At 40.8% G+C, this 14,335-nt stretch overlaps 2 protein-coding genes across 3 annotated transcripts; both read left to right on the forward strand.

Moving 5' to 3' along the window:
* Positions 1-4,395: 4,395 nt before the first annotated feature.
* ccndx (cyclin Dx) lies at positions 4,396-6,413 on the forward strand (the record flags this gene model as incomplete). Its single annotated transcript, XM_080448219.1, has 4 exons — positions 4,396-4,698; positions 4,878-5,093; positions 5,320-5,640; positions 6,261-6,413. The coding sequence occupies 4 exons, from the start codon at positions 4,396-4,398 to the stop codon at positions 6,411-6,413; spliced, it is 993 nt and encodes a 330-aa protein (XP_080304345.1).
* A 1,303-nt stretch (positions 6,414-7,716) lies between these two features.
* nucb1 (nucleobindin 1) lies at positions 7,717-14,335 on the forward strand. Of its 2 annotated transcripts, XM_080447381.1 has the most exons (14): positions 7,717-7,743; positions 9,525-9,664; positions 9,776-9,883; positions 10,014-10,146; positions 10,296-10,399; positions 10,586-10,771; positions 11,278-11,368; positions 11,472-11,530; positions 11,653-11,745; positions 11,846-11,935; positions 13,176-13,349; positions 13,678-13,801; positions 13,907-14,018; positions 14,051-14,335. In XM_080447381.1, exons 2-13 carry the CDS (start codon positions 9,530-9,532, stop codon positions 14,002-14,004), a joined length of 1,395 nt encoding a protein of 464 aa, XP_080303507.1. In that variant the 5' UTR covers positions 7,717-7,743; positions 9,525-9,529; the 3' UTR covers positions 14,005-14,018; positions 14,051-14,335. The 2 variants fall into 2 exon arrangements, with proteins under 2 accessions (XP_080303507.1, XP_080303506.1); XM_080447380.1 differs by having other exon boundaries at positions 13,907-14,335.

Raw genomic sequence — 14,335 nt, forward strand, 5'->3', positions numbered from 1 at the left:
TTGGATTTCAAATTGCTGATTTGATTTAATTAGTGGTTTGTCACTTAAAATTCACACGTATATTAGCCTCTGTGGTTTTCCTCTCCCACCTCTCTCATAGGCCTGTCACGGTTATTACATAATTGTCTGATCGTAATTATTTGAGATAATCACAATTATTTTGATTCGTCTGTATAAATTAATCTGTTGAAAAATAGCGTGCTGCGATGCGACTTGAGCTTGTAGATCGGCAGTATTTGCTGTCTTCAAGATTTTTTTTAAATGTAAATACATTTTCAAGTATAGATTATTAAGTGCATGGCCTGTTATGGCCATTCATTTCTCTGTATATTTAAGTTATTTGTCATATCTGCCCTGTGTAATCTTTGTTTACAAAGCCTAAAAGTTGAGCATAAATATAATTTTGATTTATATGTTCCAATGTATATGTTAGAATGTATGTTCCAAAACAATTTGGCGTGAGCTAAAATGGAATGATTGTGACTACCCTACTCGCCACAGTTCCCACTGATATAAAGTGACGTCTAAGACTTAGATTAAAGGCCAAATCTGGGAAGGTTTTGAAAAAATGTTAATTAGGGTTATATTCATATTATGTCCTTAAATAATTTGGCCTACAAATACTGTTTAAAAATAATTTGTCCTGTTGAGCAGTCAATCTCAAAACTTGAGAATAAAAACATCTCCACTGCTATTTCTTATGTTTGGTGGTGGGAGTGGCACTCTTGTTTACATCCGGCAAGTAGCACTAATTGGGCCTTTAACATAAGAGACAAGAGTCCTCTGGGCCAGGTCAGGGACAACGTTTTATGGTATTCCCCCTCTCTGCCCTTGTTTCTCAAAAGTTCACAAAGTAGAAATACCCTTAAAATGATATTGTCTCCTCTGAGGAACTGATAAGGCAGCTAGACAGATACAGTTGAAAGTGTGAATCAGCTCAGGTCATGTCAAAACTGTAGTCGTTTGGTTTGCAGAACCAACTCCCAGTTTGAAATGATAAGATACTCCCATATTTGTTTGCATCATGCAGTGTCTCAACTTGTGAACTGGTTAAACTTTGCCCTCATCACTCTCCTCCCCCTCACTGACCAGCAGGTGTCTGTGTGAGGTGAAAGGCTCAGGAAAATGGGGCCTCTGTTCTCCACTGTGCTGGGAAATGAGCTGGAAAATGAGGGGCGTTGAACCACACCCCCTTCTCAGGACCCAGTGGGGTCTTCCTTTGCCTGTCCATCTCTGTCTCCCTCCCTCCTCTGCTCCCATCAGTGTTGTTTGAATACAGCTGCGATGTATGAATTTAACAGGGCACTTAAACAGGCCGGCGATCTGTCACCATGTTTCACTTCCTCACGCCCCTCTCTCCACATGACCTGACCTCACTTGACTGGCAGGGCCCAACTTACTTAGTCTTGCATCCAAACTCAATCTGCTTTCAATATTGTTCAAAGCACTGTTTATGGCTGAGGGCCCGCTCAACAGCTTTAAAGCCCATTTTCTGGGATGATTCCTACAATCAGCCAGGTGTTTGAGCATTATGGTCTCTTGTTGCAATATTGTGTCTTAGAAACCTCTTATCTACAGTGGCTGATGAGTCTGTAGATAAAACAGATTTTTTTTTAAGGAGGCTTTTAACATTTGATCTGTAATTTGAAAAATATATAAATTATGTTATATTATATTTTATTAATAAGATCGTTTTACAATTACCAACTTTTTGGTGGGTTTGTAACTTGTGTTTCTTTAAAATTCCCTTATCATTTTGCCCCTCTCACCCAGAAGCAAAACTCATGAACAGTATTACTTCATTTTTTTATCCTAAAAATCAATGCCATTGTTTTCTAAAAAATATTTTCCATGAACACCTTTATACAATTAACTGTCTTGTCACCATTTTGGGGGGAATGTTTTGGCTTGAAAATTTTGGTTTTGTGCCAATAAATAAATGGTGAAAAGACAGTCAACAGGATGGGTGTAGGTTTAACCAATTAAAACCTATACACTTTTGTTGACCGGTGTCTCCCAGAGGCCTTGGGCCTATACTGGGGCTCCTGCTTTCTTCCCTCTGTACCAAATCTCTTTGTCAAAAATAGCCGATCTACAATCTCAGTGCGTTGCTTGCAATGCAATGAGTTGGTGAACTTGTGTACCTGCTATTTTCACCTAATACCCCTGAATTGGGTATGGGTTAATGTGGTTTTAAGCAACTTTCTACTGATTCACAGTATGTGTCCAACCAATCTACAAGCTCACAACCTGTTGCAAGGCGACGAGTTGTGAGTTTGCAGATTTGCTATTTTTGCCGTATCCCTGAATAGGGACGCTAGGATTCATGTGGTTTTAACAACTTCCCACTGATTCACAGTATTTGCGTCTAGTATTTTCTAGTGCAGAATTTCCCATTATCAATAACACAATAAGTACAAATGGTCAACCTCTTCAGGTTCAATGTACTTTGAGTCATTGATAATTGGCTCAAATCAATTAAAGAATCAGTCACGGCACGGTCACATTATCTCTATCTCTTTAAGCAGCTCTCAAATGTCTATTTGAAACATGAGCTGCCAATGAAAGCTTAATGTGTGAAAAGCCACCTGTAATGAGTGTGTCAAGTACAATCTGTATTCTCTGCTGGTACGTGCGACCCCATTGTGACCGTCAGTGGAGTCCCCAAGGAGGGTGTGAAAGTGTGTCTACCCAATGAGTGTGTGTGTGTGTGTGTGTGTGTGTGTGTGTGTGTGTGTGCGTGTGCGTGTGCGTGTGCGTGTGCGTGTGCGTGTGCGTGTGCGTGTGCGTGTGCGTGTGTGTGTGTGTGTGTGTGTGTGTGTGTGTGTGTGTGTGTGTGTGTGTGTGCGTGTGTGTGCGCGCACAGCAGCAGGCAGAAGGCCAGGGGCTGTTGTCTGACACTGATTTGTAAAGGGAGACAATATGGCTCATTGACCTGCCTGGCTCCACTGTCTGTTGCACATACCTCGCCCTTCCCTCCCCAGTGGATTCATTGCACTTTAAACAGGGGGAGCAGATTGCCACAGGCACGGGGAGGGGAGAGGAGAGAGAACCGGGGGGAGTGTGACAGGCCACAGGTTGCTTTGACAATAAGATTCCACTCAGAATGGTGAGGAGAGACAGAGACACAATCAGAATGTTGAGGCAAATGGAGTCCAAGTCATTTTCCAAGATAGAAGTTTACGGGTGAAGAACATTAATCACAAAAGTTGGTGGTCAAGTAGTTCTCTATTAAAAGCAGGGATCAGACCATTTAAACATAAATAAGATCTGCAGCCACAGGGCCAAACTGTACTGTAACGATAAATACAGTATATTCTGTATACCAGGCCAGCATACAGTGGTTTTGGTTCTAAAATATCCAGATTGCATGGAAATATCAGAAGGAGAAGGACAAATAACAGCTTCATGTCAATGTTGCACAAGACAGCAAATTCCAAGTGAATAATACAAGACATTATATTATTCTCTCTCTTGAGAAGTAGGGAGAGAGAAGCAAGAGTGAGAGAAAGATAGATTGGGCAAAGAGAGAGACAGAGAGAGAGAGAGAGGGCTCTGTGTGCCAAAACTTTGATGAACATTACAGAGACAGATTTATTTTAAGATGATCTCTACAGGATTTTTATTTTCTCGAGGGACAAAGGCAAGGAAACCAATATTTATTGTAGCATCAGAGGCCAGTAGATAAGTCACAAATAATTGTTGCATCCATAGCTCTTATCTGACAATAGTTTGATGTCACTTTAAAAAAGAAAAGAAAAACAAAAAAATATATATACATTTTGTGCAATCTTATTAATGAATGGTGTATTATCCCACTATCCCAAATGTATATTTTTACACATCGTAAACACACCCTCATCCTTTTGTATTCCATTCCCATTGTCAGAGTTTGGAGATGACCCTTTCTCGTCTCCCCTCTTCTGTGTTTCACCCCATCTCTTTTTCAGTGTCGAGGACAAGCTGTTGCGCTCCTCCCTGCGGGCCACTCCCTCTCTTGTCTGTACATCTCCCTCCCCCTTCCCTCTCTCCTTCTCTTTTTCTCCCTCTGTCCACCTGTTGAAGCAATTGTTGCACAGACTGCATTGTTGTCATCTCATTATTTTATGTCACTCACTATGTCACCGCCCCTTTCTGCTAACTTTATTGTATCCTCAGGGGGTATAAAACACTGAGAGAAGAGTTGTGGTTCAAGAATCGGCAGAGCACCACAGGAGAACACACTCGCACTGAGTTCAGGGCAGCAGGCATTAAGACCACTCCTGGCATATTGGTGGAACATCTTGTTTTCTCAGTTGACAGAGAGGGACCACAGCCTTTGACTTTTGATCTCCTCTGCACATAAAAAAACGATCCGTCTATCTACTTTACCTGAGTGTGTCGGTAGACAGAGGCATGTCTGTGTCTCTATGGTGCGAGGAGACAGAGGAGACTCATGGCCAGGTGGAGAAAGTGGAGGGGGATCATGGCCAGGTGGAGAAAGTGGAGGGGGATCATGGCCAGGACAGGAGTCAGGGGAAGGGCCAGGCCAGGGGCTCAGCTCAACTCCGGGCCCCCTGGGACCCTACCGTGTCTGGGCATCGTGTGATCCAGCGGCTGCTTCAGATGGAGGAGAGATATATGCCCTCAAACCTTTATATTGCTCTCATCCAGAGAGATCCGGAGCGCAGAGAGGAGCTTACAAAATGGTCCCTTGAGGTAAAAATACTTACTCTTATCACAGTAAAATCTGTGTAATTTAACTCTGAGAGCCAGGTCTCACAGAGTGTGATTGCAACAGGTATAAAAAAAATATTCTCTTTTTTTCCCTTGTATTCAAGTTGTAGTAAGTTACTGTGCTAACTGTGATGGCCATTTCTTCACTATCTCTTGTCCAGGTGTGCTGTGACCGGGGCTGTGATGAAGCAGTGTTCCCTCTCTCTGTCTCTTTGATGGACAGGTTCCTATCCGCCTCCTTGTCCTTGCCGGTCTCTCCGTACTGTCTGACCGCTGCCTGCATCCTTATCGCCTCAAAACTTACAGAGTGTGAGAACATCACCGCTGATACTCTGTGCTCTGCGGCTGAATACAGCTTTCTGCCCTCCAATCTACGAGTGAGTCGGTCAAATGAAAATGTGATTATCAGAGATAACTTAAATATCTGTTTTGCCATCAGTGATTGTTGTTACCTTTCATCTCATCTCAGCTCATCTTATCTTAACTTATCTTATATTATCTTATCTTATCTTATCTTATCTTATCTTATTGTAGCATAATGCCTCACTACATCATCCAGAAGACATTTCATTTATGTGCTATTTTCTTTCTTTCCTTCACAAGGAAATGGAACGTGTTATCCTTGCAACTCTTCGATGGGACACAGCGGCAGTGACTCCTCAGGACTTCCTCCCACATCTTGTAGCCACTGTGCAGGAGAGGAAAGATGGAGACACTAACTCTCAGGAGCCCCTTTCAGCCTTGCGTCGGCATAGCGATACGCTGGTTGCTATGTGCGTCTGCGACTCTCGTTTCTTGGGAGCACCTCCGTCGCTTATTGCTGCAGCTTCAATGAACTCTGCCCTCCGGGGCCTGAGCACCCAAGGGCCCAGTGTGCTTGCCCATATGAGTGAAAGGCTAGCAGAGCTCTGTCAGACTGACCCTGTAAGTATTGTACCTTAGAGTCTGAAAATCCTTATTTTAGTACAAACTTCAAGCATGAAGCAAGTAGTAACTTATGGCAGTGGTTGTCCCTCAGGGAGCCACGCCAGGGAGGCCAATTAGAAAGGAGATCATTTAAAAGTATATAAAAAATCTTTGTGCCAGTTCAACTGCTTTCGATCTGTCATTTCTCTTTTGGCAATGCACATCTACAAGCTCACATGCCACACTGCTACAGGTTGTGAGTTTGTAAATCAGCAATATTTGTTTTTTAAAGCCATTTTGCGATAGGGGAGCACAGCCAGAGGCTATAGCTATTTGGGGTCCATGGCATGGAACAGTTTGGGAGCTTATGGTGAAAGCAAAATGTATTTTTCACATGTTAAAACATGACTAATGCAATAATGTGCACACTTACATAGTTAATCAATGTGATTCTAATTCTATAATATGCAAATTAATAGAATTGGGCAAGAGAAGTGTTTTTGAACCTGTATACAAAACAGCAAGATATTGATGTGGTGCTTGAGTAGCAGGTTACATGTGACTGCGATTTGTTACCACAGAGTTGCATCTGTTGCAATTATCATGCCTTATCTGTTGTCTTATCTTTGTCATCACAGGTAGTGCTGGAGTGCTACAGTGAAATGATAGAATCTGTCCTCAGACAACGTTTAAGGAATGGACTTCAAGGAAACCCCATGGGAAAGGATGAAGAGATGGATGAAGATGAAAGGGCAGGAACTCCTACTGACATGAGAGAGATTGATTTCTAAACACATCTAAATAAGTAAAGTGCCACATTGATTGTATGAAATCAATCAAAATCTTTCAAGTGCATCAGTCAAACTGATATTAATCTCTCAAGACAGATTCTGCTAACAGCAGAATAAACATAATATGTTTTTCCCTTTTTTTTTGAAAACTGATTGGGTTCCCAGATTGAACTGATATAAATGCAATGTGACCTCAAAATGTTTGACATATTTAAAATGTTTACAAATAGGCTACTTTATTGGATTATTGTTAATTTATTACCTTATTTATTGGTGATCATTTTTGTATTTGTGTTATTTGTGCCATATTTTAATATATACAGTACTATTTGTTATTGTAATTCTAGCTTAGTTTTATTTTAAGTATATTTATACATTGTATTTATTATTATGTGCAATTGATATTTTGTTAATTTATTTCAATCCACTATTGCTTTATGTTCGTGTTACAAGAAACTGAAGTAAATATACGACAGATATATTTTTGAAAACAATTAAAAAACATTCATACAACCATTGCTTCCATTAATTATCTATATTTAGTCTAAAACATTTATTTGTCATGCTTTCCATTCAGCTGTCATTGAAAAATCATGTTTAAAATTGAATCAATAATCAGATTGGGATTTTTTTTATTTTAATAATAACAGCAAATACAGGGCTTGTAACTGAAAGAAAATAGATAACATCATAGGTTAAATGAAAAAAAGAAAGAAAGAAAGCAAGAAAGTTGGTAATTAATTTCCCAATATCTCCGAATAAAACGAAACTCTTTACTGTTCAGCTCTTAAAGAAACTGAACTTCCAGGAAGAAACTACAAATCCCAGCTCCAGCAAAGCATCGTCTCGTCTTTATGACGTCCATTTCCCGCGACTCAAACGCAAAAGGAAATACACTGGCGGGTGAGGTTCAGTGTTGCCATGTCCGCTTATTATAAGCGACCTTGGGCTTGTTTTTCTGCAAAGTTGCATGTAAACATTGTAGTTGCGGCGGGTTACGGTTTGTTGGGCTTGTTTCTAAAGTGTAGTTGCTTATGTCAATTTGTCCACAGACCCCCACCTGAAAAGAAAATTGTGGCCAGGGACCCCCATACAAGATTTGTGTTGTTAAAATGTTTCAAACATAATTATTCCAAATTTTCACATAAAAAAATGGTTTTGAAAATAGCATACCTGCAAGCTCACAACGGGTCACGATGAGACGCGTTGTGAGCTTGTAGATCGGCTATATTTTCAAATAGCCAATGGGTTTAAAGTGCTCATGCTTCTTATGGGCTTGTTTCTCTCGCAAAATCTGGCAACACTGGTGAAGATAAAACACATCATCACGGTAAGAGATGTTCTGCGTTTATGTTTTCTTTAATTTTAATGTATATATCTAAATGATGTTTACGGTGTGGTGAAATCATCCAGAAATATGACGTAGCTACCATACAATGTTAGTTATAGCTACGTGGATGTAAATATTTACGTCGCAAACAGTAACGTTTTGGTTCAGGGGAAAAAAAGAATACCAAAACGCTCGCCCCAAAACACAGTAGCCCCGGGGCAAATCCGGCGGTATTCACCTGGTATTCCTAAACCTCAGTAAACTATGCCTAAAAACCTAACCTTATTCCTAAACGTAACCTCAGTAAACTATGCCTAAACCTAACTGTATTCCGAAACGTAACCTCAGTAAACTATGCCTAACCGTAACATTATTTCTAACCTTATCCTCAGTAAAAAATATATACAAGAATACAAGAACAGCTGGTCCGCGAAAAAAATGGGGACAACCGTGTTTTGGGGCGAGTTTTCCGGTTACCCGGAAGGTTCACAGAGGAAATGCAAGGAAATACGATGTCATGGAAATGAAGACATAACACGTTTGGTACATATATAGTGGGATGTACGTAAATACATAAGTTTTGTGTTGAGCAATTGTAGATATAATCTATTTTCCTGCTGCGTGTTATTCTCATCCATGACGTCCTTATTGCTCCAGTTACCGACATGGCAGTGGTCGTGTAAAGTAACTAAGTACATTTACTCAAGTATTGTACACTACTGAAGTACAATTTGGAGGTGCTGTTGGTTTACTTGAGTATTTCCAATTTTCAATACTTTAACCTCTACTCCACTACAACTCAGAGGCAAATGTTGTACTTTTACTCCACTACAATTATTTGAAAACTTGGTTTATACTAGTTAGTTACTTTGTAGATTTGGATTATTATTACAAAACACACATTCCCCACCTCAGCCCTATATACATTTTGGCTATTTGAAAATAGCCGATTGTGAGCTTGTAGATCTGCTATTTTCAAAATGTGTATATTTTTTACATTTGAAAACATGTGAAACGGGGCATTCTGCAGTGCATAATAAGTACTTTCAACTTTTGGTACTTAAAGTACATTTTGATAACAATACTTTGTACTTTTACTCAACAACATTTGTAATTCCGGACTTTTACTTCTAAGTGTTTCTACATTGCAGTATTGATACTTTTACTTAAGTAAAACATGTGAATACTTTTTCCACCACTGATGCTGTGTCATCCTTACTGGAAGACAGCGGAGTACCTAAACCCGTGACTAGTAGGGCTGCCATTTCACAGACATGCAAAAGTGTCACTTTTCAGCTACAGTCACCTTTTTGAACTCAAATAGGGCAATTGTGTGACACCTGACCCGAAAGAAAACAACATGTTGTCACCTTTTTCACCTCGGGGCTGTTTGCATGCCTGATTCATCATCATCACCTTTATTTAGACTCTGGATGACAGTTGAGGGGCAAGCCCTCATTTTCTATGTAGCCGAGGTTACAATAATATAGACGATCAAAATCCATTACAGATTGACATGGAATGTGAATCAGAGTACAGTTACAAAATAAAATAATTTAAACAGTACATTATACAAGTCAACTAAAACAAACTATTGTTTAAGGACAAGGCTGCAACAGATCAGCATAAATCAGCTTTAAGTTCACTATAAAAAAAAACATATCACTGTCTTTCTCGCTCTTTCCTTAGTTACATTTCACGTTTTAGCCACCAAACGGTGTCTGCCTGAGTGCTGTCAGACTTGTTGCAGTTCATCATGTGCATTAATGTGTATCCTGTAGGAGGAATGAGGATGAAGTTGAATCCTCGCTGGCTGCTACTTCTGTCCGCCGCGGCTGTTGTCTGCTCGGTGCCTATTGATCGTAATGTGGCACAGCAGGAAGCCCAGCATGTTGAAGAGGAGAAGCAGGAGGAGAATGTGGTACTGCACTGTAGCACTACATCACCTTATCTCAATTCACTATTAGACATGTGCAACAAGAAAAGTCTATTAAATTGTGTTGATGTACTATGTCCATGATATCTATTGCAGGACACAGGCCTGTACTATGACAGGTATTTAAGGGAAGTGATTGAGGTCTTAGAGACAGATCCTCACTTTAGAGAGAAACTCCAGACAGCTAATACAGAGGACATCAAGGTTAGTCTCTGTCTAATTGTCTGTCTGTCTGTCTGTGTGTCTCTCTGTCTGTCTGTCTGTCTGTCTGTCTGTCTGTGTGTTTCACAATGAAAATGAAAGAAAAGCAATCTGAAGCTCTCCTCTCTGTTAGAATGGTCGTCTCAGCAAGGAGCTGGATCTGGTGGGTCACCACGTCCGTACCCGTCTGGATGAGTTGAAGAGGCAGGAGGTGTCACGCCTCAGGATGCTGCTGAAAGCCAAACTGGACAGCACCAACACACAGAGTGAGTTGTTGTCATTTGAGGAGACCAGTGATGAGTGACTGTGTGCATACAGGTCTGCTTTCAAGTTGCTGTCCAAAGTAGATGCTTGTGCAGTGTTCGTTTTAGTGAAGACGAATACAGTATATCTTATGTCTCTGTCTGTTTTCTAGGTCTACAGATGGACCATGCCTCTTTGTTGAAGCAGTTTGAACATCTGGATCCACACAACCAAAACACCTTTGAAGCTAAAGACCTCGAGCTGCTTATTTCAACAGTAATGGCCTATAACAATTCATTCAAGTCTAACTTTATTTGTTTTATTTCACAATACCATCCAGTTCATATTTGCTGTCTGTTTATTTATTTGTATCCACAGACAATCCCCTCACTGGTATTACAACTGCTTCAGATAGTTAAATCTGTCTCATTGACAAATTGTTGCTTGCTTTTTTCACTCTAGGCAACCAAGGATCTGGAGAACTATGATGCTGAGAGACATGAGGAGTTCAAACGCTATGAGATGCTGAAGGAGCATGAGCGGAGGGAGTACCTGAAGGGACTGGACCAGGAGAAGAGGGAGAAAGAGGAGAAGAGGATTCAGGAGCTTAAGGAAAAACACAGGCAGCACCCCAAAGTCAACGCTCCAGTAAGCAGAGCTTAAATCCGTCTGGCTCTAATTTTTTTTCATTCTTGCGTTCCAGCCAACACTCTACAGTTACCAAACTGGTTAGGAATACATTTTTGTCAATGTTCTTTATCAAGTATTCAGCTCTCTACAGCCTTGTTAAGATCCAGTACCCTGCAGAGATGGATCAAATCACATTAACCTTTCACTAGCATGGCTATAAAATGGGTATAGGGTTGTTCTGCAGCAGCCTTATATAAATCAAAGTGGGTAAGCCTGCCTGACAGCTTGTGATAAGAAAAGATGTTCACGGGAAAATAAATGTATTTGCATTTGTATGTGAAAGAAAAATAATGTTATCAACCGATAATGTAAGATTTCAAAGTAAAGTTTTTTTGTTCCTGCAGCTGATTTCAGGCCCTGTCAGTAAGCAACAAAAAGTCTGACCGAGACACAGCATGTGGCTCTTAGTAGAAGTAAACCAAAATGACTCTCTGCCTTTCCATTTCTCTCTGTGTCCTGCCCAGGGTAGCGTTGCTCAGCTGCGAGAGGTGTGGGAGGAGACAGACGGCCTGGATCCACAGGAGTTCAACCCCAAAACCTTCTTCAAACTGCATGGTAAGCAGCTCATGTTCCTTTTTTTACCATATACTGTAACTCTTGGATTCATCACGACCATGAGGCATTATAAGTTATGTACTTTGGTCTCTGCTGTGCTTAGATACAAATGAAGATGCCGTTTTAGATGAACAGGAACTTGAGGCTCTCTTCACTAAAGAGGTACGGTCAACTTTTTTGAGGAGTCGAGATTTTATCTGAACGCACAATGTGTACAGTATCTTTATTAAGCTGATTTCTTGAGTGTTTTCACAGAATCTTACGTATTCTTTACTATCTTTCAGCTGGAGAAGGTCTATGACCCCAAAAACGAGGAGGATGATATGACGGAGATGGAGGAAGAGAGGCTGAGAATGAGGGAGCATGTCATGGAAAATGTTTGTAGTATTTTATTTTTGTATAAAAATGTTTCTCTTCCTGCGTCTATCTTTCCCATCCACTGCCTGATGCGACCTGTGTATGTCTCCCTTCTTAAAGGTGGATGTCAACAAGGATCGACTTGTCACTCTGGAAGAGTTCCTCAAATCCACAGAAAAGAAGGAGTTCAACAATGCAAAAGAGTGGCAGGTAAAGAGCGTTGAAGTAGCCCAAACTTTAGAGCTGCAAGTTTTCAAAAACAGTTTTTTTCCTTCAATGTTCCTTCCCCCATTAGCTATTCTGACAGATACTACGTCGCAGAAGACAGTATGAAATCGACTTATCTCAGAGGTCTGTGTACACAAACACACTAGAGGCCGCTAGCCCGCTACCTCCAAGAGAATGTTAATTGCCTTCACCTGTCCACAAGAAGCCTTTAAAAGATAGAATAGTTAAAAAGTAGAAATAAATAAGAAACCAAAAGAAATATCAACAACTTGAAATCAATTTCAATGTTTGGCATATAGCCTCAATTTAACACCAATCCAAAACATACAGATTCTGTTGTATTTTCAGTGGATATATGCAGTTCCATAGTTTCTCTCCAAGGCTGATTGTCCAAAAGAGATTTAGAAGTTACAAACACAGTTAAGTGACATTGCAAATCCACACTAGTCATGACTATCAAACTTTGCCACACAGGATTCACGCAGCTTTTAGCGTTTTTTTAACTCAACTAATGTTAAACACGTGAGGCCAAAGATTTTGTCAGCTGACAGTCAAATTACTCCACTACATTCAGGGTGCTTGCACAGGTCTGGAAAAGTATGGAATGATGAATTACTGTCTTCTGGGCTTTATAAACAGGGTTGCATTGGTGATTTGGAAAGCGGTTGCACTCTATTTTAATGACGTCACGCGCATGTCGCTTAACACCTACACTACAGGTCACACAATGGACAATTCATATGCATCTAGGCTCATTCCTATGTTAATTCATGCTGGTGTGACAACCGGCAGTCGGCAGCCTTTGTTAACTTTGTTGAGGTGTGAATTTAAGGTTGTTTAAAATCTATGCAGCTGCATGCGCGTGCTCCTGCTCAAAATAGCGGTTGCACAGCGTGTTAGCCCGTCCCATGACCAACGCAACCCTGCTTATAAAGTATGGGAATTTGGATGAAAGTCTTGAAAAAATCTGGAAGTTTTGTTCATAGTAATACATAAATAATGTGCAGAAAATATAAATAAGATATATCTCCTGCAATTGACAGTCTGTCAACATTTTGAAAGGAGGAGAAACTGGTACTGTATGTAACTGAAGGCCCCCTGCTTTACACCCACCAATCGACCAGGCCTTAATTCATGCTTGAATGTGTGCATCCATGTTATCTTGTTACTGTATGTGATATTACGTTACAACCTATATGGTCCTCCCATGCCATCCCTCCAGACTCTGGACGACACCAAGCCTGTGTACACCGAAGAAGAGCTCCAGGGTTTTGAGGTAGAGCTGCGGGGTAAAGAGGAGGAGCTTCAAAGGAGGGCAGCGTCTCTGCAGCAGGAACAGGAGCTGCTTAAAGAGAGGGGCAAGGCCCTGGAGGCACAGAGGAGAGAGTACCAACAGGTACTGATCCATCCACATGCTTTATATCTGTGATTCTCAACTGTTTTTTTTATTTCTAGGACCCCCAGTTTGATATGCATTAGTCCATGGACCCCCATTTAATATAGGCTTTCTATCTCTGGAACCCCCAATCTACACGGTAAAGTCCCTGGTGTTAATTTACATCTGAAAGTGTACAAATGGAACCCAATGGACCCGCAAGGGTCTATCTTCCATTTGTATGCATACCTCACAGACCCGTAAGGGTTTGCAATCTGTAATTTGCGTTATTTGGTTCCTAACCCCACATTGAGAGCCAGTTTCTACACAATATTTCTGTCCTTTTTAGGCAGTGTTAGAGATGTCTCAGAGACAGAAGGGCCAACCGGCAGTGGATGGACAGCCTCCAGCAGGTCCTAACGGAGAACTGCAGTTCCATCAAGAACTGAATGAGCAAAAAGCTGAAGATCAAGGTGAAATCTAGATAGGTTTTAGAGATATGTGCTTAGACATCTGATGTTATTTAATTATTCTGTTGTATATGCTTTCAGTAACTGAACCTACTCCGTCCATTTCAGTGGTGAAAGCCCCAGTTGAGCAAGAAGCTGGAGTCCAAAATAATCTACCGGTACCTGCAGAAGCAGAACCTCCACAGAATCTTCCTTCACACACCTAATGCAGCAAACTCTGAGACACACACACACACACACACACACACACACACACACACACACACACACCTGCACACTCTGATTTGCACTGACACACAGTAAAACTCTGAGATTGTACAAATGTAACTAAATGTCTATTTGGGTACATTTGTACAGTCTCTTGAGGTGCAGATCGCATTGATTTTACTGTGTATTCACGTGGGCTCTGCAGAATTAATTATGTGAAAATATATGTATAAATTGGGTGAGATTGGCACATTTTATTGTAGCATAATCTCTGCATTTCTGTGGTCTACGTTTCAATAAAGATCTCACATCATTGGATCCTGGTTGTAA

This window comes from Gymnoscopelus braueri, assembly GCF_963280865.1.
Source record: "Gymnoscopelus braueri genome assembly, chromosome: 13".
In the NCBI taxonomy this organism is placed as follows: Eukaryota; Metazoa; Chordata; class Actinopteri; order Myctophiformes; family Myctophidae; genus Gymnoscopelus; species Gymnoscopelus braueri.

Coding starts and splice junctions, on each gene's coding strand:
- nucb1 (XM_080447380.1), top strand. CDS start 9,530: ATGAGGATGAAGTTGAATCCTCGCTGGCTGCTACTTCTGTCCGCCGCG. Junction 10,147..10,295: donor GGACAGCACCAACACACAGA/GTGAGTTGTTGT, acceptor TCTGTTTTCTAG/GTCTACAGATGGACCATGCC. Junction 13,802..13,906: donor GCAAAAAGCTGAAGATCAAG/GTGAAATCTAGA, acceptor CGTCCATTTCAG/TGGTGAAAGCCCCAGTTGAG.